Source organism: Ipomoea nil, unplaced genomic scaffold (assembly GCF_001879475.1).
Source record: "Ipomoea nil cultivar Tokyo-kokei standard unplaced genomic scaffold, Asagao_1.1 scaffold0317, whole genome shotgun sequence".
NCBI classification, from domain to species: Eukaryota; Viridiplantae; Streptophyta; class Magnoliopsida; order Solanales; family Convolvulaceae; genus Ipomoea; species Ipomoea nil.
The window spans coordinates 1,900,795-1,925,121 of NW_017616745.1; the positions used below are offsets into that span (position 1 = coordinate 1,900,795).

General features: G+C 36.0%; 2 protein-coding genes and 1 non-coding gene across 3 annotated transcripts; 2 read left to right on the forward strand and 1 right to left on the reverse strand.

The window, feature by feature from the left end:
• The first annotated feature begins 12,523 nt into the window (after positions 1 to 12,523).
• LOC109168898 (metacaspase-1-like) lies at positions 12,524 to 15,923 on the forward strand. The gene is made up of 5 exons (XM_019317755.1): positions 12,524 to 12,944; positions 13,291 to 13,621; positions 14,385 to 14,505; positions 14,865 to 15,032; positions 15,604 to 15,923. Exons 1-5 carry the CDS (start codon positions 12,638 to 12,640, stop codon positions 15,661 to 15,663), a joined length of 987 nt encoding a protein of 328 aa, XP_019173300.1. The 5' UTR covers positions 12,524 to 12,637; the 3' UTR covers positions 15,664 to 15,923.
• Positions 15,924 to 18,373: 2,450 nt separating this feature from the next.
• LOC109168904 (probable protein phosphatase 2C 9) lies at positions 18,374 to 20,823 on the reverse strand. Its single transcript, XM_019317762.1, has 6 exons — positions 20,526 to 20,823; positions 20,302 to 20,397; positions 19,599 to 19,838; positions 19,217 to 19,493; positions 18,878 to 19,032; positions 18,374 to 18,798 (listed from the first exon to the last, which is right to left on the reverse strand). The coding sequence occupies exons 2-6, from the start codon at positions 20,326 to 20,328 to the stop codon at positions 18,664 to 18,666; spliced, it is 834 nt and encodes a 277-aa protein (XP_019173307.1). The 5' UTR covers positions 20,329 to 20,397; positions 20,526 to 20,823; the 3' UTR covers positions 18,374 to 18,663.
• Positions 20,824 to 22,510: 1,687 nt separating this feature from the next.
• Positions 22,511 to 22,582, forward strand: TRNAE-UUC. Its single transcript has one exon. It is a non-coding gene; the product is annotated as a tRNA-Glu (tRNA).
• Positions 22,583 to 24,327: the final 1,745 nt, after the last annotated feature.

A 24,327-nucleotide genomic window follows, 5' to 3' on the forward strand; every position in this document is an offset into this window, starting at 1 on the left:
TGTCTGCTGTTAATGTATTCTATAAATACTTGCAATTCATTGTTTATTGCCTGTAAATAAATATCAAATGGTAATACAGACATATAAACTGTTAATTGTAGATACATAATAAGTTTAGCTATAAGCACATAATTTTTTTAAACTAGAGTTCATAATGTAAAATAAACCATAATTCATGAATCCAAGATAATTGTTTCCGATTGAAACCACCATACAATTCCTAGTTGTGCTAAGCCCTAGCTAACAAATTTGAGCTAAATGGGTGGCGCAAGATTACAATCATTATGGAACTATGGTCCACACAATTTGTGTGGACCATAAATAAAATGTACATTTTCAATATACTAAAGGTACATTAATTATGTACGTAAGGTACATTTTTTGAAAGTACATTTTTAATATAATGTACTTTCAGTACAAAAATAATGTACCTGATATTCATAATTCACACAATAATTTGCCCGAGATTAAACGCAAGTCAGCATCTAGTTCCTTGCTCTTGTAAAGCATAATAAAGAATATTATTACTTTTTTTTTTTTTGGTGTACACTGGTCTAGGTCTTTCTTTGTCCGTTTAACGGTCCAGGTCCACTTGACGAATCCCCGTTCGCTCGAGGAATTGTCACTTGTGAAAATTGAACTTAAGTTCTCCTGGAATTCTTCCCCACAAAGAGAGCTCATTTGCTACTTGAGCTACCATGTTGGGTTGTTTGTTTGTTTGCTATATTACTATGTTTGTTTGCTTACTTTTGTTATTTTACGAATATCTTTAGTAACTACAAAACCAATTACCCTTTTATTCATCTACTTTTAAAGAATGTAACAAAAAATAAGGAAGAAAAAATGAAAAAAATCATTGTCCATGAAATGTAAATTACATTGTTTGGTAGACATGAATATAATGATGGGAATTGAAAGAGAATAAGTGAATAAAGACTAAAATGTCATTGTATAATATTAATACATAAGGAATAAGGGTCAAATAAACCATCGAACTAGACACAAAAATACAATTAGGCCATTGAACTCAAAAAAACATGTAATTAGGTCCCTAAACTAACCAATTTCATGCAATTAGTTCAATTTGCAGGTTTTTTATGTTTCTAACAGGTCACCCGAAATTTAAAATATTTTTTAAAAATACTCCGTAATAATTTAAAACTAATTATTAAAAAAAAAAATCCTGTCTTCCGGAGTCGAAGAAACTGGCCGAGACGAAGAAACTCCAAGCTCATGCCACTGCCGTCGTCGAAGGAAGACCCATCCACCACTGCCGGAGCTCCGGTCACGGCGTCCAAGCTCACGCCAGATAGAGGAAGAAGTCTGCTCAGCCACCGCCACTGCAGGAGGCTTTGTTCTGCACTCGCCGGATAAGCCACCGAATCCGCCGCTCTGCCAGTCACGCCGGAAACAGAGGAAGTCGGAATGTCGAATCCGCTGCGGAGCTCACCGACCTTCCTGCTATTGTCGTCAAGCTTCGCCAACCGTCAGATTCGCTGCTCTTTCTCGCCCTGCTGCTCGCTGATCGAGAGAGGAAAGGAGAGAGAGATGGGTGGTCGCTAGCCTGTAAATTGGATTAATTGCATTGAATTGGTTAGTTTACGGACCCAATTGCATGTTTTTTGAGTTCAATGACTTAATTGCATCTTTGTGTGTAGTTCGATAGCCTATTTGACCCTTATTCCTTAATATAATAATGAAAATAAGAGAATATAATAATAAAAATAAGGGTAACATAGTCATTTGTCATGGAATTACACTTTCATTATTAGAGAAAATTGCAGTGCCGTCCAACCAAACTATGGAATTGTAATTCCATAAAGTTTGGTAGGAATGGAATTACAATTCCATCCTACCCAGAGACAGAGCCACCTTGTGGTTGCAGGGGCCTTGCACCCCCATCCCCCCAAAAAAATTATTTTATTAATATTAAATTTTTTTTTGGCCCCTCTATTCCATCCAAAAACAAAATTTATTTTATTAATATTATAATGTTTTTCGCCCCCCCTCCCCCTCTGCCCCATTCAAAAGCTTCCAGAGTACCAGAGTTCCAAAGTAGCTTCCAAGGTAATTTTTTATTTCTTTAAAGTTTTGGATTTTTTTAATAAATTATTCTTTATTGAATTATTGGAGATGAATTTATCCGTCATCACCATAACAAAAAGTCTATATATTGTAGTTAAATCGTCTCTAAGAACACTATGAATTTGCCCCCTACCCCATTTCCCTCCCCCCCCCCCACAAATTGTTTTATTAATATTAAAAAAAAAAATTGGCCCCCCTTTATTCCATCCAAAAACAAAATTTGTTTTATTAATATTATAATTCCCCCCCCCCCCTCCCCCCTTTGCCCCATTCAAAAGCTTCCAGAGTACCAGAATTCCAAAGTAGCTTCCGAAGTAATATTTTATTTCTTTTCTTACTCTTTAAAGCTTTGGATTTTTTTTTTAAAATAAATTACTCTTTATTGAATTATTGGAGATGATTTCATTAATCATCACCACAACAAAAAGTCTAGATATTGTATTTAAATGGTAGCTAAATCGTCTCTAAAAACACTATACATTTACTGCTAAGAAGTGAAATACATTTTGATTTCAATGTTTGAACCAAACATACCCTAATAATTTGACCACTTAATACACATAACAATATATAAAAATATATTATAACATGGAAAATTTTTCATCCACGAACTCACCAATCAGTGCACATGGCTTGTTGGAGACGATGACCTACATACTATACAACCATTATATATTTATATTCCCATGCAGAATATGATAAGTGTTCTTTTTCCTAACCGAAAGTGCTTCTGGATGACTTATCTCCGCAGATCCCTTCCCCTGGAATGGGAATCATTATATATATTATGGGGTGATGATGTGATGCATTTGAATTGGTAATGGCGTATACGGAGTGATGTCAAGTTAAGGTGTTGATATATAGCTTCTCCTGCAACCACTAAATCGACTCTTTCCAACACGATAACGACTAGTTTTAAAGTTTGGAATAATTTTGGTTAGTTGACCGGTTTAGGCCACACCCCCTTATTCTTGTTGGAGTACAAGAAAGATAAATTAATCTAGATTGTTCGTACCTAACTAACTAAAATAAAAAAGATAATAAACCGCTCCCGTTGAATTATATTTGTTTTCTGATATCAATAATGAGAGGATGAGAACTGATTGTATTATATTTTCTGAACTTGATTACAATGAGATCAGATGATGTGAATATATAGAATAGAGAGTCACAGTGTGACAATGATAAGAAGTAGAGAGTCACAGTGTGACAAGGATAAGAAGTTCTAAACAGACTCATATACATAGAGTCCTAATACTCCCCCTCAAGCACAGTGTATACTAGTAACCTGTAGCTTGTCCCTTAAGGAAGAAAATCTAGGTCCAGGCAGAGCTTTGGTGAAGATATCAGCAAGTTGATCCTTTGTGGAGATGAAGTTGACTTGGATATCGCCCGAAGCTACTCGATCACGAACAAAATGATAATCAATCTCCACATGCTTGGTGCGCGCATGAAAGATTGGATTGGCACTCATATATGTAGCTCCTAGATTATCACACCATAATTTTGGAATGGAAATACCCGGAATCTGTATCTCACGCAATAATGACATAATCCATAGAACCTCAGCACAAACATCTGCAAGAGCTTTGTATTCAGCCTCAGTGGATGACCTGGCAACAGTTCTCTGTTTCTTGCAAACCCACGATATAAGATTACTCCCCAAGAAAACAGCAAAACCACTCGTGGATTTTCGATCGTCAGGACAACCAGCCCAATCAGAATCAGAGAAAGCATGAATGTCTCTAGATGAGCACCGTCGTATGCGTAAACCATGATCAACTGTTCCCTTAACATACCTGAGTACCCGTTTGAGCTGCTCCCAGTGTGATATGGTGGGGGCATGCATATGCTGGCATAACTGATTAACTGCAAAGGATAGGTCAGGTCGTGTGACAGTGAGATATTGCAGTGCTCCAGCTAGACTCCTGTACTGTGTGGGATCATCATATAGATCTGAATTGAAGGGGACAGTTTTCGAGACAGAGATAGGTGTAGAAAGGGGTTTGCATTCAGACATTCCAGCCTGTTTTAAAATATCATTCATATACCGTTGTTGAGATAAAATAATCCCATTGTCACTCTTAACTGTTTCAATACCCAGAAAAAAATTTGGTTCACCAAGATCTCTGATTTTGAATGTAGCAGACAGTTTGGACAAGAGCTGAGACATAATACCTTGATCACTTCCTATTACAAGAATGTCATCCACGTACACCAATAGATAAACCAAAGCAGAGTCTTTAGAGTAATAGAACAGAGAGACATCTGTCTTGGATGCTTGAAAGCCAACCGATAGTAAGAACGTATGTAGTCGATTAAACCAAGCTCTGGGAGCTTGTTTTAACCCATACAGAGATCTTTTTAACAAACAAACATGATTCGGGAAGTTAGCATCAATATAACCAGGGGGTTACTTCATATAAACTGTTTCAGCCAGATTACCATTCAGAAAAGCATTATGAACATCTAGCTGTTTGATAGACCACGCAGATGATAAAGCTAGAGATAGAAGGAGTCTTACAGTCGTTGGCTTTACCACTGGACTAAAAGTGTCGAAGAAGTCCTGACCTGGAACCTGATTAAAACCTTTCGCAACCAGCCTGGCTTTATGCCTTTCAATAGCACCATCAGCCTTTCTCTTCGTACGAAACACCCATTTACAGCCAATAATATTCATACCTGCAGTGGGTGGAACTAGAGACCATGTGTGGTTATGCAGGAGAGCATTGAATTCTTGGTCCATGGCTTCACGCCACTCAGGATATTTGACAGCTTGAGAGTAACATGTGCGTTCCGTGGGATGCACTTGAGCTGCTAGAGCAAAAAGAGGAGCATCTGCGTTGCTGCGAGTGGCCATAGAGTGAGTATAGACATTGGGCCTGATGGACCGCCCACGTGGACGGCCTCGCCGGCGAGCAACAAGCTCCACAGGATCACCCGACGAGGCAGCCTGTCCAGGATCCACGGCTGGTTCGAATGAAGCAGGTAGCGGCGGTTCTGGCAGCTCATCATTGGACACGACAGGAATAGGTGTGCTGTGACTGAGAACAGATTCCACCCAAGGTCCAGAAAACGAAGTAGATAGATCCTGCAAAGAAGTTTTAGTAGCAAAGGGGAAAACTTCTTCATCAAATCTGACATGCCTGCATGTGTAAATCTTATTAGTATGTAAGTCCATGCATCTGTACCCCCTAAAGGACTCAGGATAACCTAGGAAGACACATGGAGAAGACCTGTATGACATCTTATGACGATTATATGGTCGAAGATGAGGGTAGCATAAACACCCAAAGACACGAAGAAAAAGATAGGAAGGAGGGGATTTATGTAACAGGAGATGAGGACTGGAGTTATTTAATACAGAAGATGGCATTCTGTTAATTAAATAGACAGCAGTCTCAAAGGCAAAATCCCAAAATTTCAAAGGAACAGAGGCATGAGCTAGAAGAGCCAGACCAATTTCAACAATGTGACGATGTTTTCGTTCAACACGACCATTCTGTTCATGTGTATAGGCACAGGATTGTCTATGTTGAATTCCTAATTGAACAAACAAAGAATGCAACTTTTTGTACTCAGCACCTAAATCAGACTGAATGGCCTTTATTTTGCAATTAAAGGACCGTTCAACAAGAGTACGAAATTTATCAAAGATGACATAAAGATCAGACTTTAATTTCATAGGAAAGAACCATGTATAACGGGAATAGTCATCCACAAAGATCACAAAATAACGGAAGCCAGAAGTAGATAAAGTGGGCGCAGGACCCCAAATGTCTGTGTAAATAAGATCTAGGACTTGAGAACTAGAGGAAGCAACATGGGGGAGGGGAAAACGGGCAGATTTGCCTAATTGACACGCATTGCATAAAGAATTATGACAACGAATATTATCACGAGACCCACTAACCAAACAAGAACGAAGTATATGGCTAAGAACACGGTTATGAGGATGACCTAGATGATTGTGCCAAGTGGAAGCCGAGGCACGAGCGGAAATAAACGCTGACGGAGACGAACTAGGTAATGAAAGTGTGTATAGTCCCCCCGAACTATTGCCCCGAAGAAGTATTTCCTTGGTATTGATATCTTTTACAACAAAAAAGGAGGGGTGAAACTCAAAAAAGACTTTATTATCGGATGCAAACTTCTGAACAGATAATAAAGAATTAGACAAACACGGAACGTGAAGTATATCAGACAATGTAAATGATCTAGAAGGGGTATTAAAAGAGGCATGGCCAACATGACTAATAGATAAACCCATACCGTCACCTACACGTAAAGTGTCATTACCAGTGTACTTCTCCGATGTAGAAAAGGCAGCGATGTTCGGAGTTGCATGATTTGTGGCTCCAGTGTCCGGAACCCAAGTATGAGAATTTGACGAGGTTTTAGCAACTAAACCATTCTGAAACACCAAATTAGCCTGAGAACCCGGAGCCCCTGAATATCGCCGAAAACAGTTGACTCCCGTGTGACCGAAACTTTTGCAAATTTGACACGGATCATTATAGCGCCAAAAACAATTGGCTCCCGTGTGACCAAAACGTTTACAAATTTGACACGGATCATCATAGCGCCAAAAACAATTGGCTCCCGTGTGACCAAAACGTTTACAAATTTGACACGGATCATCATAGCGCCAAAAACAATTGGCTCCCGTGTGACCAAAACGTTTACAAATTTGACACGGATCATCATAGCGCCAAAAACAATTGACTCCTGTGTGGCCGAAACCTTTACAGATTTGACACGGATCATCGAAGCCACGTTGCTGACCTCCACGGTAATTAAGGTTGCCATCGCAGCGCTGCATCTTCTTAATTTTATGAATCACAAAACCCTAGCTAACTGATACCAGATGAGAACTGATTGTATTATATTTTTTGAACTTGATTACAATGAGATCAGATGATGTGAATATATAGAATAGAGAGTCACAGTGTGACAATGATAAGAAGTAGAGAGTCACAGTGTGACAAGGATAAGAAGTTCTAAACAGACTCATATACATAGAGTCCTAATAGAGAGTCCCTTATTATTGACCATACATTTTTACCCTTGACAATCTCATTTGGTTTAAGGTCCGTAATACCAATCGTTATACAGTGGACCAGGGTCCATTGTATACGATGTCGTTTTGAATTTTAATTTTGACGGTGACCATTTGTTGTTCAGTTCATGTTATATATATATTTTTTTAACTGTAAAGCATGTGTATGTATCTTGTGTTATGCATGTGTTTTTGTATCTCATGTTATGCAATTATGTAACTTAAGTGTATGGATTCTGTACCTGATCAAGTAAAGTAAATATAACATGCGCTTTTCTGCCCTGTGCTGTGCGTTTTTGTATCTTGTGTTATGCGTTTTTGTGTTTTATGTTATGTAATTATGTACCTTAAGAATATTGATTATGTATCTGAACTAAAGTAAATATAAATCATGTGTATGTGTCTTGTGTTATGCGTTTATGTTTCTCTCGTTATGCAATTCTGTACCTTAAGCGTATGGATTCTGTACTTGAAATAGATTCGTAATTGTGTAACACACAACATATTGTGTGTCTTATTTTAGAAATTTATGTCTTGTATAGGACATAAATTATCTACATAACAAAGATTTGAGAATAAGTAAATATATAACATGTGTATGTGTCTTCTGTTGTGAGTTTTTGTGCCTCGTGTTATGAAATTCTGTACCTTTAAGAGTATTGATTCCGTACCTAGAAAAATTAAAATGTGTGTTAGTTGAAACATGAAAAACGGGAAATTACAGAATCTGTTAAAACTTAAAATCAAAACAAAGCTAAGTCGTTTTGATCCAGGATCTGTTGGAAAAAATAGCTTAAAATGTCATGTTAAGTGGCTATTTTGTGGTACAAATCAAATTCCAACCAGAAACGAGAGCGAAGAGGCTTGATCAAAGCCCGAGCTCGTGTGCGTCGGCACCTGCGGGCATCGAATGTCGTTCGAAAATTGACTGGCCTTGCGGGCTAAGTTATGCCAAACTTCGGTATCATTTTTCCAACATGCCACTGGATTGTTTCGGTTTGGGATCAAAACTGAACATGGCCGAAGGCCGAAACATCATGTTTCGGCCTTGTGAGCATCATGGCCGAAACATGTATGTTTTGGCCAAATGGGCACCATGTTTCGGCCTTGTGGCCGAAACTTCACTATGTTTCGGCCTAGTGGCTGAAACTTCCTGCACGAACCTGTCCTGTTGTGACCGTTGGGTGTTCAATTCTATTGTTACAGAATTAATTCTTTGAATTAATTTCAATTTTTAATTTTTGAATTGAAACCCTTGTTAATGGTTGCTGTTACAGGAAGGTGGAGGAGTGCCCTTAAGTGCCTAATTAAAAGCTATTTAAGTCATCCACCCCTATATAAGAAGGAGTTGGGCAGTAGAGATTTACACATAACAAGAAACTATCATTTTTTTTTTTTTTGCCTCAAAACTCTCTGCTTCTACTCTTTCTTAGCCATACTGTGTTCATAACCTTGCTTTGTTCGCCGGATTCCTTGTTTGGGTGCTCAAACATTGAATCACAACAAGTTTTATCCTAGGAAGCCTAGGCCACAACGCTCTTAGCACTTTTGGGAGGTGGCAAATAAGGTTTTAAGGAAAGAGTGATCGCTTGACTCTTGCTAAAAACCCGGCCATCACCAAACACTAGTCAAATTCTCTATCTTTCCTTCCTTTTTTCCAGAAAAAATAATAATATTATTTTATTGAATTATTATTTATTTTTCACCAACGAATTTCCAACCGAATCTACAATACTATGTGAGCCTTGGTCCACAATATAAATTGCCCCGTAATACCATCACCGTACCATTGACTCTAATGTCCATTATATTCGACATCCGCATCAATTGCATAACCATTCGTGGGCAATGATTTATCTTGTGTGAAATTGTTTCATGATCTTAATTTGTGAGATGAGTTGGATTTAGAATACTTATTATTTATGATAGAAAGTATAATAATTATTACAAAAAATTTAATACCGATTTTAAATAAATAAACTGTTATACGGAGTAACAAATATTGTAATATGTATATGTAAAATTGTGATACGATTTAGGATAAAATGATTTTTACTAATAATAAATATTATAATACTTATAAATGAAATTATGATACTTACAAAGTGTAATTCTAATGCAAATATTGTAATACGTATATTATACATAGATTATAGGGAAAATGACACTTTTTCCCCCTGAGTTATATACTTATAGCACTTTTTCCCCCTGAATTATTTAAGTGGTTCTTTCCCCCCCTAAAATGTTAAATGGACATATTTACCCTTAAAATAAATATTTAAAATAAATATTTCATTTATTTTTCTTCTCCAACAAATTATTACTATAATTTGGTTCAAACCAAACAGATATTATAGCAACCAAACCAAAATATTCCAATTACAATTTATAATCAAAACGCGATATTTAGAGTTTATTAAAATCGCAAATCGAAATGGCCGGTTCATGTTCCGAACTGAAAAAATAAAATACATTTATTGTTGAATTTAGACTATTTAAAATAAAAAATAAAATAAAATTTAAAATAAAGACGGTTCAAAATCATGAACCGGATCCGAAACCGCCGGTTCACGGTTCATGATCCAGTTTTTTTGGTTTATAAATTTAATAAATTGAAATCTAAATATTGGATTCTAGATCTGAATCATAACCGGAAACTTTTAATTCGATTGCTATAGTGTCCGGTTCAGTTCGAACCGAACCGTGGTCATTGCTACATATACACAATAATTTGTTGGAGAAGTAAAATAAATAAAATATTTACTTTAAGGGTAGAAATGTCAATTTAATATATCAGGGGGAAAAACCACCACTTTTAAAATAATTGAGGGGGCTAATGTGCTTACATAAATAATTGAGGGAGAAAAAGTGCTATAAGTATATAACTTAGGGGGAAAAAGTGCCATTTTCCCTAGATTATATAGGGAAATTGGTCAAATAGATCTCTAAACTTTACACCAAACATTAATAGTGTAATTAAACATTCAAACATGTTATTTTTGGTCAAATAAGTCAAACTATGAAAACATATGAACCATAAGAATTCACCAATTGTTATACCATGGACAAAGCTCCACCTTATATTGTAGACCTTGATTCAAAAATTACGAACCACATAATGTTTCACCAACTATATTATACTATAGACAAGAGTTCACCAATTGTTATTTTGGATCAGGGTACACAATACAAGGTGAATCTTGATCCATAATATAACTTGTCGGGTCGTTATATCATGGACCACGGTGCACGTGCACCGCGGTCAAAACGACGCAGTTAGTTCTAACGGAGCGTGCATTTTTTTGTATGTTAATTTTCAACTGACACTACAGTATATCTAAACCGACACTGCCTCACGTATTATTTTTATATTATCAAATGAAACTGCAGTTATATCAAAATGATACTGTAATTGTGGTCATGAAATGAAACTGCAGTGTATATAAAATGAAACTGAATAACATTTCACATATTTGAGTGTATATTGTACAATGAAGCTCTAATTATATCAAAATGATCATGTAGTTGTGTTTTAATAAAATTATAGTGTATATAAAATAAAATTAAATAACATTTTCACATATTTGAGTCTATAAATATCGAATGAAACTGTTGTTATATCGAAATGAAACTGTAGTTGTGTTGAACTGAAACTGTAGTGTATACAAAATGAAACTGAATAACAGAGTTACTTTTTGCAGAAGGGCGCGAAACGACGGGAAGCGGATACCATTTCTTTTCATAAAAAAAACGACGTTGTTTTAATGTGTGGTACATGATCAATTATGCACCACGGTGCACGATATAATTTGCCATAACTTGTCCGAAACCTATTGGATGCTTCAAAAGACAAACAACAGGAAGATGTTTTAGACTTTGGACAGTAATCCAATTACCCTGGCCCACAAAAATTATTATTATTATTTTTAAAAAGCATAAGTATACTTGTAGCTAAATAGTAAAATTCCCATAACATCTATTGCTTTTACTAGAAAAAAAGTAAATAAAACGAATAACGATTGTGACCCACTTTTTCATGAATCAATCATATCACCTTAGTATCGAGTAAAAAGCGATTTATTATACCATAGATTAGGATTCACATGCAATATAAATTAAGATTTACCTTGCAATATAAACATTGGTTCTAAATGATTATAAATTATGTATTTTTAATATTAGAATATAATTATAAATTTTTAGAAGGGAAAATGACACTTTTTCCCTCTTTGTTATATACTTATAGCACTTTTTCCCCCTAAATTATTTAAGTGGCAGTTTTTCTCCCTGATATATTAAATGGACATATTTACCCTTAAAATAAATATTTCATTTATTTTTCTTCTCCAACGAATTATAACCACGATTTGAAAAAATAAAATACATTAAGTGTTAAATTTAGAATATTTTTAAAATAAAAAAATAAAATTTTAAAAGAAAATTTGAACCAACCGTTCAAATTGGATCCAAAATCGTGAACCGACGGTTCAAAATAAAACTCAAATCGCGATTATATGTACTTATATGTGAGAGTCAATATAAATGCGGAAAAAAACATACACTATTTGCAAATATTATAATTCTAATTTAAGCTATTGCTAGTAGTTGTTCCGATTTGAACCTCCGGTTTACGGTTCAGGATCCATTTTTTTCCAGTTCACGATTTTAATAAACGGAAACCCAAATATTGGGTTATGTTATAATCATAACCGAAATTTTTTAATTTGATTGCTATAGTGTTTGGTTCAGTTCGAACCGAACCGTGGTCATCCCTACGTATAAGCAATAATTTGGTGAAGAAGAGAAATAAATAAAATATTTGTTTTAAGGGTAGAAATGTCCATTTAATATTATCAGGGGGGAAAAACTGCAACTTCTATAATAATTGAGGGGGCAAATGTGAATACATGAATAACTCAGGGGGAAAAAGTGCTATAAGCATATAATACAGGGGGAAAAAGTGTCATTTTCGCTTTTTAGAATATAAATTATGTTTCTAAGTCAAAACAAATAACAATTGTAGAAGGAAATTTGTGAATACAATACAAGATAATCAAATTCTAATATATTAATATTGTGTGACTCCAGTATTTGAAATGAACTTGTAAATACAAAACAAGGTAATCGATTACATATATGTTAATATTGTGTGCTTGTAATATACAAATTGTAAAATTTTAAAAGGTTAATTGTGAACATTTGTAACTGATCCACCTTGCAAGGTAGATCGGTGCACAAAATGATTTGCAATAAAAATTTGTGTATATATAGAATTAATCATCCATATCATGGCAATTCCATTGCATGGAAGGAAGAGTACGAACCTCATTCTCTGCAAAGAATATGGAAAACGACTGAATAACTTGACTTGGACTAAGGAAGGGAGAGAAGAAATAGAGAATCGAATCCTTAGCTTTCAGATATAAATACCTCTTCTTGGGCTCTCTCCATTCCTCACACACACTTGCAGAAATTAAACTAAAGCCTCTGAAAATGGCGACTAAGTTAGAGGTTTGCAGAAGGTGTGGGTTCAGGATGGTGATGCACTTTTCGGCTCTGACTTTCCGGTGTCCGGCGTGCCAAGCGGTGACGCATCTCCGGCCGCCGGAACCCAGGAGGTGGCCGCCGGAGCAGCCGCCGCCTCTGTCGGTTCATGGACGGCGGCGAGCGGTTCTGTGCGGTGTGAGTTACAGAAACCATAAGAAGAGTCTTGCGGGGAGTGTGAATGATGTTGTTGCCATGAGGAATCTTCTTGTCAAGAGACTGGGATTCCCATATGCATCTGTTGTTGTCCTCACAGGTAAACAAAATTGAAGTATGTGTTCCATCTCAACTAATAGTTAGAGCTGATAGTTAGATTGCACATTAATGGTTATATGCTCAACAAACAAAAAGTTTATTCTCAGGTTTTGTTACTTTTGCATCTTTCACTACTGGAAATTCTAAAATTTTCGACCACCTGAAAGTAATCTTAAATCAAGTCGAAAATTTCCGAACACTTTTGGTATCCGAACAAATTCTTGTTGCTATTTCCGACCACTTTTAAGATCACTTTTAGATGGTAAAAAATTCAATAATTTCCAGTAGTGTTTTTATATGATACTTGTGATCATAAGATTTTCCTAAGAGATTGATGGAAAGTGCAGAGGATGAAAGGGACCCAAGGAGAGTCCCAACAAAGAGGAACATCAGAGACGCCATGCGGTGGCTGGTGTACGGATGCCAGCCCGGAGATTCCGTCGTGTTTTACTACTCCGGCCATGGCTCCCAAATCCGCGAGCTCACAATCAACGAAGTGGACGGCCACGATGAAGCACTGTGCCCCCTTGACTTCGAGACTGAGGGGAAGATTCTGGACGACGAAATCAATGAAACAATTGTAAGGCCACTCCCTCCTGGGGCTGTGCTTCATGCCATTATTGACACTTGCTTCAGTGGCACTTTTCTTGATCTCTCTCATGTCTGCAGAATGAACAGGTAGCTAGCTCAGCTCACTCTCTCTCTCTCTCTCTCTCTCTCTCTCTCTATATATATATATATATATATATATATATATATATATATATATATATATATATAGTAAGGTTGTGTGGCGATGTCCTTAGGTGCGGTGTCACTAATAGTTCACTGCTGGAAATTATGAAATTTCCGACCACCCGAAAATGATCTTAATTAAATCAAATTGAAAGTCTTGTTCCGACCACTTTTGGTATCCGAAAAAACATTTGTTGCTATTTTCGATCACTTTTTACTTTTGACTTGATATAAGATCGGTGTTCGGAAATTCTATAATTTCCAATAGTGATTCAATAAATATACACCATCAATGTTAGGAAAATGCACCACAAAAACACACACAAATTAAGTATGCATCACAAAAAACACACCATTAAGTGTGAGTAAAAACACCATACAGTGTTAGGAAATATACCTGTGGTGAGTTATATGGTATATTTTTTCGAGTCTGTTGTGTATTTTTTAGTATTTCTTTGCATTTCATTGTGGTGTGTTTTCCTTACACTGTTGGTGCATATTGTTAATATGTATTATGAAATTCCGCTGCACCTAAGGGCATCGTCGCATTTGAATTTTTTCCTATATATATATAGAATTTTTTCCTATATATATATATAGAAGGGTTCAAGTGCGGATATAACTTCCCATGCTGTTGTGGGGTGACTTAACTATGAATTGTTGGTAAAATATACATAGTTATATGACAGTGATTGTTGTGAATCAGGGAAGGATACTATTCATGGGAGGACCACCGCATCCCATATGGCCCTTATAAAGGTACACAAGGAGGGCTAGCACTCTCCATTAGCGCCTGTGATGACCATCAAAACAGTTTAGGCACCTCGGTTAGTTATCTCCCTCCCTACACATCAATATTGGATCCAAATTGTCTGCACAGACTTAACTCACTAGTTCAGTAGACAGTATTTCGAAAAAAAAAAGGTTCAAATCTCGACAGCAGCAGTGTGGACAGATTCCTTGTCTGCACTGACATTTGGCCCTGTCTGCTGAGCCATTGAGCCATGTACCCTCCGATTTACATTTTCTCAAATATTCTGTCAGGCTGAGTGTGGGGCCCACATCTGATCTCGGGCCAATCTTAAATCTGACAAGCTAATTAATTAAGGATGCATGTTTATGTTTGACATATATATATATATATATATATATATATATATATATATATATATATGCATGCATGCAGGCTTTGACAGGTATTTCAACTGGTGCACTGACTTACAGCTTTGTTCAAATTATGATGCGTGAACCGCGGTTGACGTACGGACAGCTGCTCATTGCCTTAAGAAACAGAGTCCTTGAGGTGCAGAAGGCTGGGCTTAGTAGTGGGAATGCTCCTAAAAGTTTCTCACAGGTGAACTAAAATCTCTTTGTGATTCCAATTTACTACCAAATATACACGCAATTTCTCTAGGTTGAGTCTGTAGCACAAGATTTTACTAGTACGATTTACTTTGCCATGTAGTTCATAAGCGGTTGAGTCTGTAGCACAAGATCTTCTTAGTATGATTTACTTTGCCATGTAGTTCATAAGCTATTAAACGGAAGCAGATTTTAGTACACACGTACTCTTGAGTAGTGGCTGCGGACTTCTTTCGTCGTCCAAAAAAAGAGTGAAAGGATTAAATTATTAGGTTTCCTAGCCATCCAAATTCTTAGACAAACTTTTTAGGTGGGTTGGTCTACTTTTTACTAGTAGTCGGAAATAATTATGAGCAATTTTTCTGATTCTAAAAATGGTGAGAAAGTTGGTTGGAAATATGATTTCTGATTATAAATCCGAACATTTTCTACTAGATTTTTCAGCCTATTATGATTTTTTTTTTTTTTTTTTTTTTTTTTTTTTTTTTTTTGTGTTCAATTCGAACCTAACCCGAATATTCATTCATAGATATTGATATATACTCAATTGTGATATATTGCAGGAACCCCAACTCTCTTCTTCCGAGCCATTCAAGGTTCACTCTAAGCCGGTTGTTATATAGGGAAACCAGGCATGGAGTGGGTGGTATATCCCAGGAAAAGTTACATTATTTCCAAAAGGAAGAATATAGTCTCTTTTTTTTTTTTTTTTTTTTTTTTTTTCATATATGGTACTGGATATTATGTAAAATGAGACTATTCTAATAAAGTCTCAATCAGAACTATATAGCGGCTTTCGGGCGTTGCTATGTTAGTCACTATCGTTGTTATTGATGTTTTGTTAGCATAAACATATATATAAAGTTTGGTGTGTCTGTTTTAATGTTGTGTACACATACGATACCATACTCCATGCATATATAAGAATGATTATATTCTAGGAACCAAGAAAGCAAAAAGTGCACTTTTTAAATTTCTTGATGCCCATCCAATAATAAAGAATGAATTAAATAAACCTGCCAGAAGAATTGGATAAGGCTGAATCTGGTTCTCCAATACAGGTAATCAAACATATATATTTAATTTTTGTTTAAGAAAAATGAAATCTGGTTAATTATATTATGTATGTTGGGTATGTGCATGGTGTCACCACCTCCGATCCCGTCATCACAATAAGAGAAGGCCGAGAAATTCGAGACTTAGGGTAGTTGGTTTGTCGATTGACTTAAAAGTCATAATTGGAGGCGTTAGTGTGAGGGTTCGAATTTCACTAAAAACATATATGAATAAAAGTCCAAGGATGCTGGAAGGTGCACATGAAGACTAAGATCTGATTAGTAGGCTGATTGCGCGATTCGAGATTTAGGGGTGGGGTCTTGTGGACTTACCGACTTAGGTTAGTCCAGCGAAGCTGGGATTACCAAAGTTTTTTTTTGTTTTGTTTTGTTTTTTTTTTTTTTTTTTTTTGTTTTTTGTTTTTTTTGTTTTTTGTTTTTTTTTTGTTTTTTTTTTTTGAAGAAAAGCAGGTCAAAGCATCACATGTTTCATTTTTATCAACATTCTTTCGATTGAATTTACCACACAAGATCTTTTAAGTGTTGTTTATTTTTCGTGCGTCCAGTGGTTTACTGATCATTACATATATAGAAGCGGCAAATTATGTTGTGTATACGTGTGCACCATGCATGGTGCACACGGATGCAAAAACGGCGTCGTTTGACTTACATTAAAAAAAAAATCATTTCCGATTGTCGTTAGTTACATAAACATATGTTCATAATTTTATAATTTCACATTCTGGATTTATAGTTATGGAATTATGGATGTGTAGTTATGCAATTCTGTATTTATAGTTATGAAGTTATGGATGTGTAATTATGCATGCAATTCTGAATGTATAGTTATGAAGTTATAATATCACATTCTGAATGTATAGTTATGAAGTTATGGAAGTGTAGTTATGCAATTCTGAATGTATAGCTATGAAGTTATGGATGTGTAGTTATGCATGCAATTTTGAATGTATAGTTATGAAGTTATGGATGTGTAGTTATGCAATTCTGGATTTATAGTTATGAAGTTATGGATGTGTAGTTATGCAATTCTGAATTATTAATTTTTTTTTAAGTCAAACGTCAAAACGACGTCGTTTTTGCAACCGTGTACACCATGCACGGTGCACACGGTTGCACAACATAACGCTCCTATAGAAGCTCAACCCCTACCAATATTGGATTCTAGGAATTGTCAAGAGATATTGGTATTAATGGATGGTATCTTGGGCCTGGGCCACATGGATCGACCCAAGAAAGTAATTGGATCAAGGAATTGAAGCCCAAGAAGAATATACACTACAAAACAACTTATATTAGGAGTTTAATAAGGATTGAGCTTATTATTCATAATGTAATAAGGATTGGTCTCATTACTCTTAATGTAATTAAACTAGGGTTTATTATTCCTAATGTAACAAAGTACTAGAGGAAAGGAAGTTCGTCCACTCATGCATGAATAATGCTCTAGAAACAAAGTAGTTGGGGGTGGGGTGGGGTGGGGTGGGGGGGGAGGGGGCGGAACATGTGTGGCCAAGAATGAATACAAAACGATGTCGTACACTTGTCAAGCATCGGGAAGGTCTTCAATAGTAATTCATCATTTGCTTGTACTGTACTTGGATCCAATTTTAAGCATTTATATGATTACTTAGATTTTTCAGCAGATAATTGTATTCAGACTTTATTATGAATTTATGCACTCATTTAAGTTTATTGTATAATATAAGAGTACTATACATAGATGAGCAGATAATACAATGTAATAGAGTCAATAGTATTCAAAAGCAACTCTTCGATAGAGCGTTTAAATATGTTATAGTCGAAGTGATTGGAGTGATCCACTACTCTTTCACTAAAAGGGTTATAAAGTTTTATAGAAGTAATGTGATTGGAGCAATTCAACTCCTTAGTCCTTAGAAGCGAATTTAGATATATTATAGTGATCTAAGTAATTCATAGGATGGTATAAAGATTATAAAAAAGTAACATAATTAGAACAATATATCCAACAACTCTTTAGAAGAACATTTATGTATATTATAGTTGGAGCAATTAGAATAATCTACTACTCCTTCAACAAGAGGTATATATTTCTATAGAAGCAGTGTAATTAGATCAATTCAACAACTCCTTAGAAGAGTGTTTAGATATATAATAGTGATCGGAGTAATTCATAAGAGGTATAAAGATAATACAGAAGTGGTACAATTAGAACAATATATCCAACAACTCTTTAAAAGATCATTTGGGTATCCAACAACTCTTAAAAACACAGAGAGAGACAGACAAACAGACAACCTAAGTATTATGAAAGATTGAGAAAAGGCAAATTACACAACTAAGTATAGTGTGTGAATCTACAAGTCCAACAAATCAATAAACAACCACCACACAACCTGAGTAAAAAGAATTTGAATATTACAGAAAAAGGGGGGTGGAGAAATATGCATATAATATAATGTATGTATTCCCGAGCATACTGTGCTCGAGGATTCTCGGAAACATTCTAAAATAGTCCTCGTTTAATATATACTCCACACGGGGGGATCGATTATCATGGCTTCACCACTAAAACTTGACAACAATGCACGAGATATCGTCTTTACTTTCGAGGTTCAACGCTTCCATTGCTAATTGCTTGGCAGCCTTCTGCGGGTCCTTGATGTTCTTCACGATATCAACTGCATCTTGGTTGGACATTACCTGGATCGAGCCAGACAGTTAAGGAAAATATCCCGATGGAGAGAGTAAAGGTTGAGGCAAGGAGAATATAGTCATTTACCTTCCAGAGGCCGTCGCTAGCAAGGATGAGAAGCTCGGTATCCCTGTCAATTTCAGCACTCCTAACGTCGGGATCAGATCGCAGGTGCGACTTCAAGTTCTTATCTCCAAAGGCACGAGAAACAGCAAGTTGACCATTTACTCTCGCAACGTCTCCTGAAATATACAAAAGTGTTAAGAGTCCCACATTGATAAAATAAGAGAGAACATATGGGTTTATAAGGCCATGCGTTAGATTAGCTAATTTGTTGGATTCAATCTTTTAGTGTGGTTTGGCCCATGTGCATTATAACCCAGTTGAGTGACCTTAGTTTATTTTGTTCAAGATGTGTAACAGCACCTGGCATATTTGAGACAAAACCGCCCCTGTTTTCAATGCTACCCCGCTCCTTATTCGGTTCGTGATCAACCGATAACTGAATGGCCTGTCCCCGTCTCGAAAGCACGGCTCGTGAATCCCCGACGTTAGCTACCCACAGCTTCTGACCATCTATTAGAATTGCAGTGACCGCAGTTGAACCACCTCGTCCTAGATCAGGGTTGTGCGAAAGAATCGCCTGATCCGTTCTCTCGTACGCTTTCAAGATTGCTCGGTTTGGATCCGTCCAGAACTCATTCTTGACATGGTAACAAAAGCACAATTAAAACGACTAATTCATCATACACAAAACTAAAACGTATTCTCATCATAGCTAGCGTTACGTTCTTCGTCCATAACTAACCTCTTTCAAGATATTAGGAAGTAAGTGCTTTTGTAAATAAGCCGGGACCGTATCTCCCAAATGCCCATCATAAATCGCGAAAAGCCCTAATTCGTGTCTTTGCATCTGAACAAACTTAGCAACGTGGTAATCCTCCATCGGATGGCTCGCTTTCCCCTTAACCAAGCTGAACCCATACTTGGCGGTCGAGTGATGGCTTCGTCCCTTGCCCGACCCATGTGATGCCCGTCCTCCTGCAAGCTAAAGCGGCAAAACCACACCCGTTAAGAGATTACCCGTCACACGAACCACAACCCGTCCGCATATTTTCAAGTACTTTCGCACCCGACCCACACAAAAACGAACTCACAGATGCTAAAATTCAATCCTTATAATCACACTATATCGATAAGATTCATATTTTCTGGTCCTATAAAGAAAAAAAGGGTTCAGAAATGTATGGATATTCATATCCCTGTATATAATCCTCTAGTGTCAGAAACATAAACTTATCTGAAACCAAAAAAAACATAAACTTTCTGCTCCCAGAAACATATATGACAGATAATTCAGCTTTAAAATCTCACATAATTAAACCTGCAAAATTCAAAGCAGGATAAACCTCACATAATTAAATCCCCAAAATTGAAAGTTCCCAATTCCATCCAAACAACTAATTACTATTACAAACCACTGATAATTCATAATTGTGATGAAGACTTACAGAACCAAAACAGCACAGATTATCCATATAATTCAGCCCCACCTCAGCCTCCTCCTCTACTAATCATCAACATCTAACCTTAAAATCCTCAAAAACCTGTGAAACACAAACAACAGCTTGATCATCAAGAAAAGAATGGAGTAGACTTCAAAGGCAACCAAGAATCGATTTTTCTCCCCAAGAATTAACATCTAACTCAAAATCAAGATATGGGTTCCTCTCACCGATCCACCAGCCTCAGAATCTTCAAATAATAGACAAGAAACAAACAAAAAAATTTGGTAAACCAATCACTTTTATACAGTCTATACGTGGACTTTGCGCGTGATGATGAACAGATATTTCAAGAAAATTAAAAAATTTTAAAAAGACCCAAGATTTTGCTTGTGGATATATATTTGGATTCGGGTTTTCTGGGTTGGCTTTGCAGTGCAAGAAAGAGTTTTTGGTACCCAATGGGGCAATGGTAAAGGCTTTGGGTTTAGCCTTCCTTATTGACTTTTGTTGTCTGTATATTGTTTTTGTTGTTCTAAAATTGCAGCCAGTGAGAATGATTCTTCGTTCGTATGTTACAGCTGTCCAATTTCCTCTTTTTTCCCACTATGCAATATATATATTATATGTATTTCAAAATCATTTATGATGTCTATAAATTATAGTAATCTATCCACCCCACCACATTAATTAATTGCTTGAAATATCCAAAATTTTGGACATATTGCACTAGGTTTGAGCATAGGTTTAGAATGGATTATATTCATCGTTTGACTTATTCTTATAATTTTTCTGAATGATCTATTCTTAAGGTATTAGTTATACTCAAGTATCAAGAGAACGGTTTGAATTTGTATTTAAATGTCCTAATAGTATACGATGCAACTCTAAAACTTTTTCTAAAACTTGCTGATACTATTGATAATGCTAATTATCAAATATTGTTATGTTAAGTTCATCAAGACTTCAACTGTTAGATTGTGAATAAGATGTAAGAACATGCATATCGGTGCATTTTTTTTAATGATTTTTTAGAGTGGGAGTGCCAACATGGAAGAGAGAGGGGGAGAAGAGAGGGGATTGAAAGGACCTCTAGCAAGGGAAGGTTTTTTTTTTTTTTTTTTTTTTTTTTTTTTTTTTTTTTTTTTTGTAGAAAATTGAGATCCGTTGCAAAAAGCCTCCTGTTGCGCGCGCCTCACGTGGATGTCACACCGTGCACGCGCCCGCTGGGTGCGTTTTGGTCGCTGAAAATGTTTTTTTTTTCTCTCTTTTTCTCTCTTCCCTTCCATTTTCTCTTTCATAATCACACTTACAGAACTCCTCAAAACCCACAAAAAAAACATAACTATTATGGATGCTCTAACAATTTATATATTTCATTCTTAATATACAAGATTTCTTTAAATTTCAAGAGATTGGAATATACTCGATGAGTCAAGAAGTAATAAGGATCATTTTTAGGTGAAACGTCTCTTACATAGTCTTACTTTGTGGAACAAGCTAGCTTTTATTGTGTGAGGAAGGAACACAAGTCGAAATTCTCGCTGGCGAGAGAAACATGGTACTTGCTCATAGGCTAGTCAAATCGGTTACGTCATGTGTTGGCGCTGAAGTGACTCAAATTGGTGTAACAATTAAGAAGACACTTCATGTTTTGTTGATTGATCGGGAAGGGTCTACCTCTTGACTCAAAAGGTCAAGAAGCACGGTAGTACACTACAAAGATAATAAATGATTAGTAATTATCATATGCTCCGTGTATCCCCATTTACTATATATAAGCAACAGCTATACCCATTAATACTAGAACTTTGAAAAAAATGTACTTCATTCGTCCCATTTTATACATCTAGTTCGATTAACGAGGCTTGATTGCAGTTATTTTGAATTCATTTTTTCATAATATTGAATTTACTATTAGTATATAAAATTTATATATTTAGAAATTACATTAAAATTACTATAGAACAACAAAAAATTTAAAAATACTAAAAAAAAAAGTAAAAAGAAAGAGTTGATTTGATCAATAAATGATAAATAAAACAGACAAATAACGTTGATTTGTTTAATATAATAATATGTGATATCGCCAAGGCTTAAAGTTCTAGACCCAACAAAAATTAAAATTAATTTTGTTTAATGGAGTACGGAATATATTATTTTATTTTGATCCAAATACTGGTAAAATGATTCTTGTAGAGTTATAGAATGTGGTTCCGTTGTCGTCCAGCGGTTAGGATATCTGGCTTTCACCCAGGGGACCCGGGTTCGATTCCCGGCAACGGAAAATCATTTTCCAGTTTTTTATTTTTTATTTTTTTAAACAGCTATTAAACCAGATTAATAAATGCAGTACGCACGTGCTGCTCAGGTGACACTTTTACAAAGTTGGCACGAAGCTTCCCACTCAAAATTGACATTCAGAAATTCTTCCTGTTTTGGAATTTGGAAGAAGCAGAAGATTCTCTTTCATACATAAAAAGTCAAAGCTTGCTTTTATACTTTTGAAAAACTTTTTCTTTTGGAACAAACTTTTGAAAAAACTTGGATAGAAATAGTAATATCATCCATATCCGAAATTTAAATAAAAATAAACAAAATTATACTCACTACGTTTTATGTGAGAATCAATTATTAATTATTAAAAGATATAAAAATATCAAATAAGTAATTGAACTTTACTCAAGAAGTCAATTAAGCATTTAAACTTTCAGAAGTTGCAATTAAACCTTTAAACATATTATTTTAGAGCATTGAAGCCCAAAAATCAGTTCGTGACCTATAATTACAGGTCACTAGGGTTCTGTCGAACCTCCGGCGAGACTCCGACCATATTCCGACCAAAAACACCGACGAAACGGTCGTCGGTGTCGTTTAGTTGCCTTCTTTCGTGAACGATAAGACATACAACGTGAGCTGATTTATCTCTTTGTTGTCATTCATCGATTAGAATTTGGTTTGAGTATTGACCTAGTCAATTATCAGTAATTTAAACTGGTTTATTCAATATTGTTAAAAGGAAAAAAAATAGAATAGTGAATAGAGAGATGAGGGAGAAAGGATGATAGTCTCTTCATTATCATCTTCCTCTACAACAAGCTAGGGGTGTAAACGAGTCGAGCCGAGCTCGAGCATGGGTATGCTCGAGCTCGAGCTCGTTAAATGCAGCTATGCTCGAGCTCGAGCTCGAGCTCGATCGAGCTCGTAACTGGATGCTCGAGCTCGAGCTCGGCAATTATCGAGCTGCTCGAGCTCGAGCTCGAACTCGATCTTGAGCTCGAGTTCGAGCTTGATTTTGAGCTCGAATTCGAGCTCGAGATCAGGCTCGAGCTCGGGTTCAAATGCGTGCTCGATCTTAACCTTGAATTTGACGGTTTAACCTATTTGATTTAAAATTTAAACTGCTCTGTTTTATCCATACATAAATAATACAAACTTCAAATCAAAACACTCAAAATAATTTCGCAACGAAGTAAAGGATAGTGAAGACACAAGTCTGTTTGTTCAAACTTCAAAACATTCAAAATAAGTTTGCAAATCACAACAAAACACAAGTCAACAGTAGTAGTCCTTGATTCCTTGTACATATATATTTCGTCCCGGATATGTTCAAAACAATAGGGCTTTTAAGTTTTGACTTTTGAGTTTTAAATTTTAATTATTATTTTTATATATTTTAATTATATAATATTATATATTATATTGTATATTATACGGCTCGCGAGCCGGCTCGACGAGCCACGAGCCTAGAGTATCTAGGCTCGGCTCGTGCTCGTTTATTTGACGAGCCGCTCGAGCTCGGCTCGAGCTCGATTTTGACCGAGCTCGAGCCGAGCGTTGACCGAGCCGCTCACGAGCGGCTCGCGAGCGGCTCGGCTCATTTACACCCCTACAACAAGCTAAGTATAGAGTATATATACATAATACAAAGGTATTAAATTGATGCAATAAATGTATAACAGTTACATACGTTACAATAATAATGTCCATAATGATGATGAATTATAACACTCCCCCTTGGACATTATTTGA

Excerpts from the sequence above, each read along its gene's own strand:
- LOC109168898 (XM_019317755.1), top strand. The coding sequence starts at position 12,638 with ATGGCGACTAAGTTAGAGGTTTGCAGAAGGTGTGGGTTCAGGATGGTG. Across the intron at positions 12,945-13,290 it reads ATCTGTTGTTGTCCTCACAG|AGGATGAAAGGGACCCAAGG; the intron begins GTAAACAAAATT and ends TGGAAAGTGCAG. Across the intron at positions 15,033-15,603 it reads CTCCTAAAAGTTTCTCACAG|GAACCCCAACTCTCTTCTTC; the intron begins GTGAACTAAAAT and ends GATATATTGCAG.
- LOC109168904 (XM_019317762.1), bottom strand. The coding sequence starts at position 20,328 with ATGGATAATCTGTGCTGTTTTGGTTCT. Across the intron at positions 19,494-19,598 it reads TTCCTAATATCTTGAAAGAG|AATGAGTTCTGGACGGATCC; the intron begins GTTAGTTATGGA and ends TACCATGTCAAG. Across the intron at positions 18,799-18,877 it reads CTAGCGACGGCCTCTGGAAG|GTAATGTCCAACCAAGATGC; the intron begins GTAAATGACTAT and ends GGCTCGATCCAG.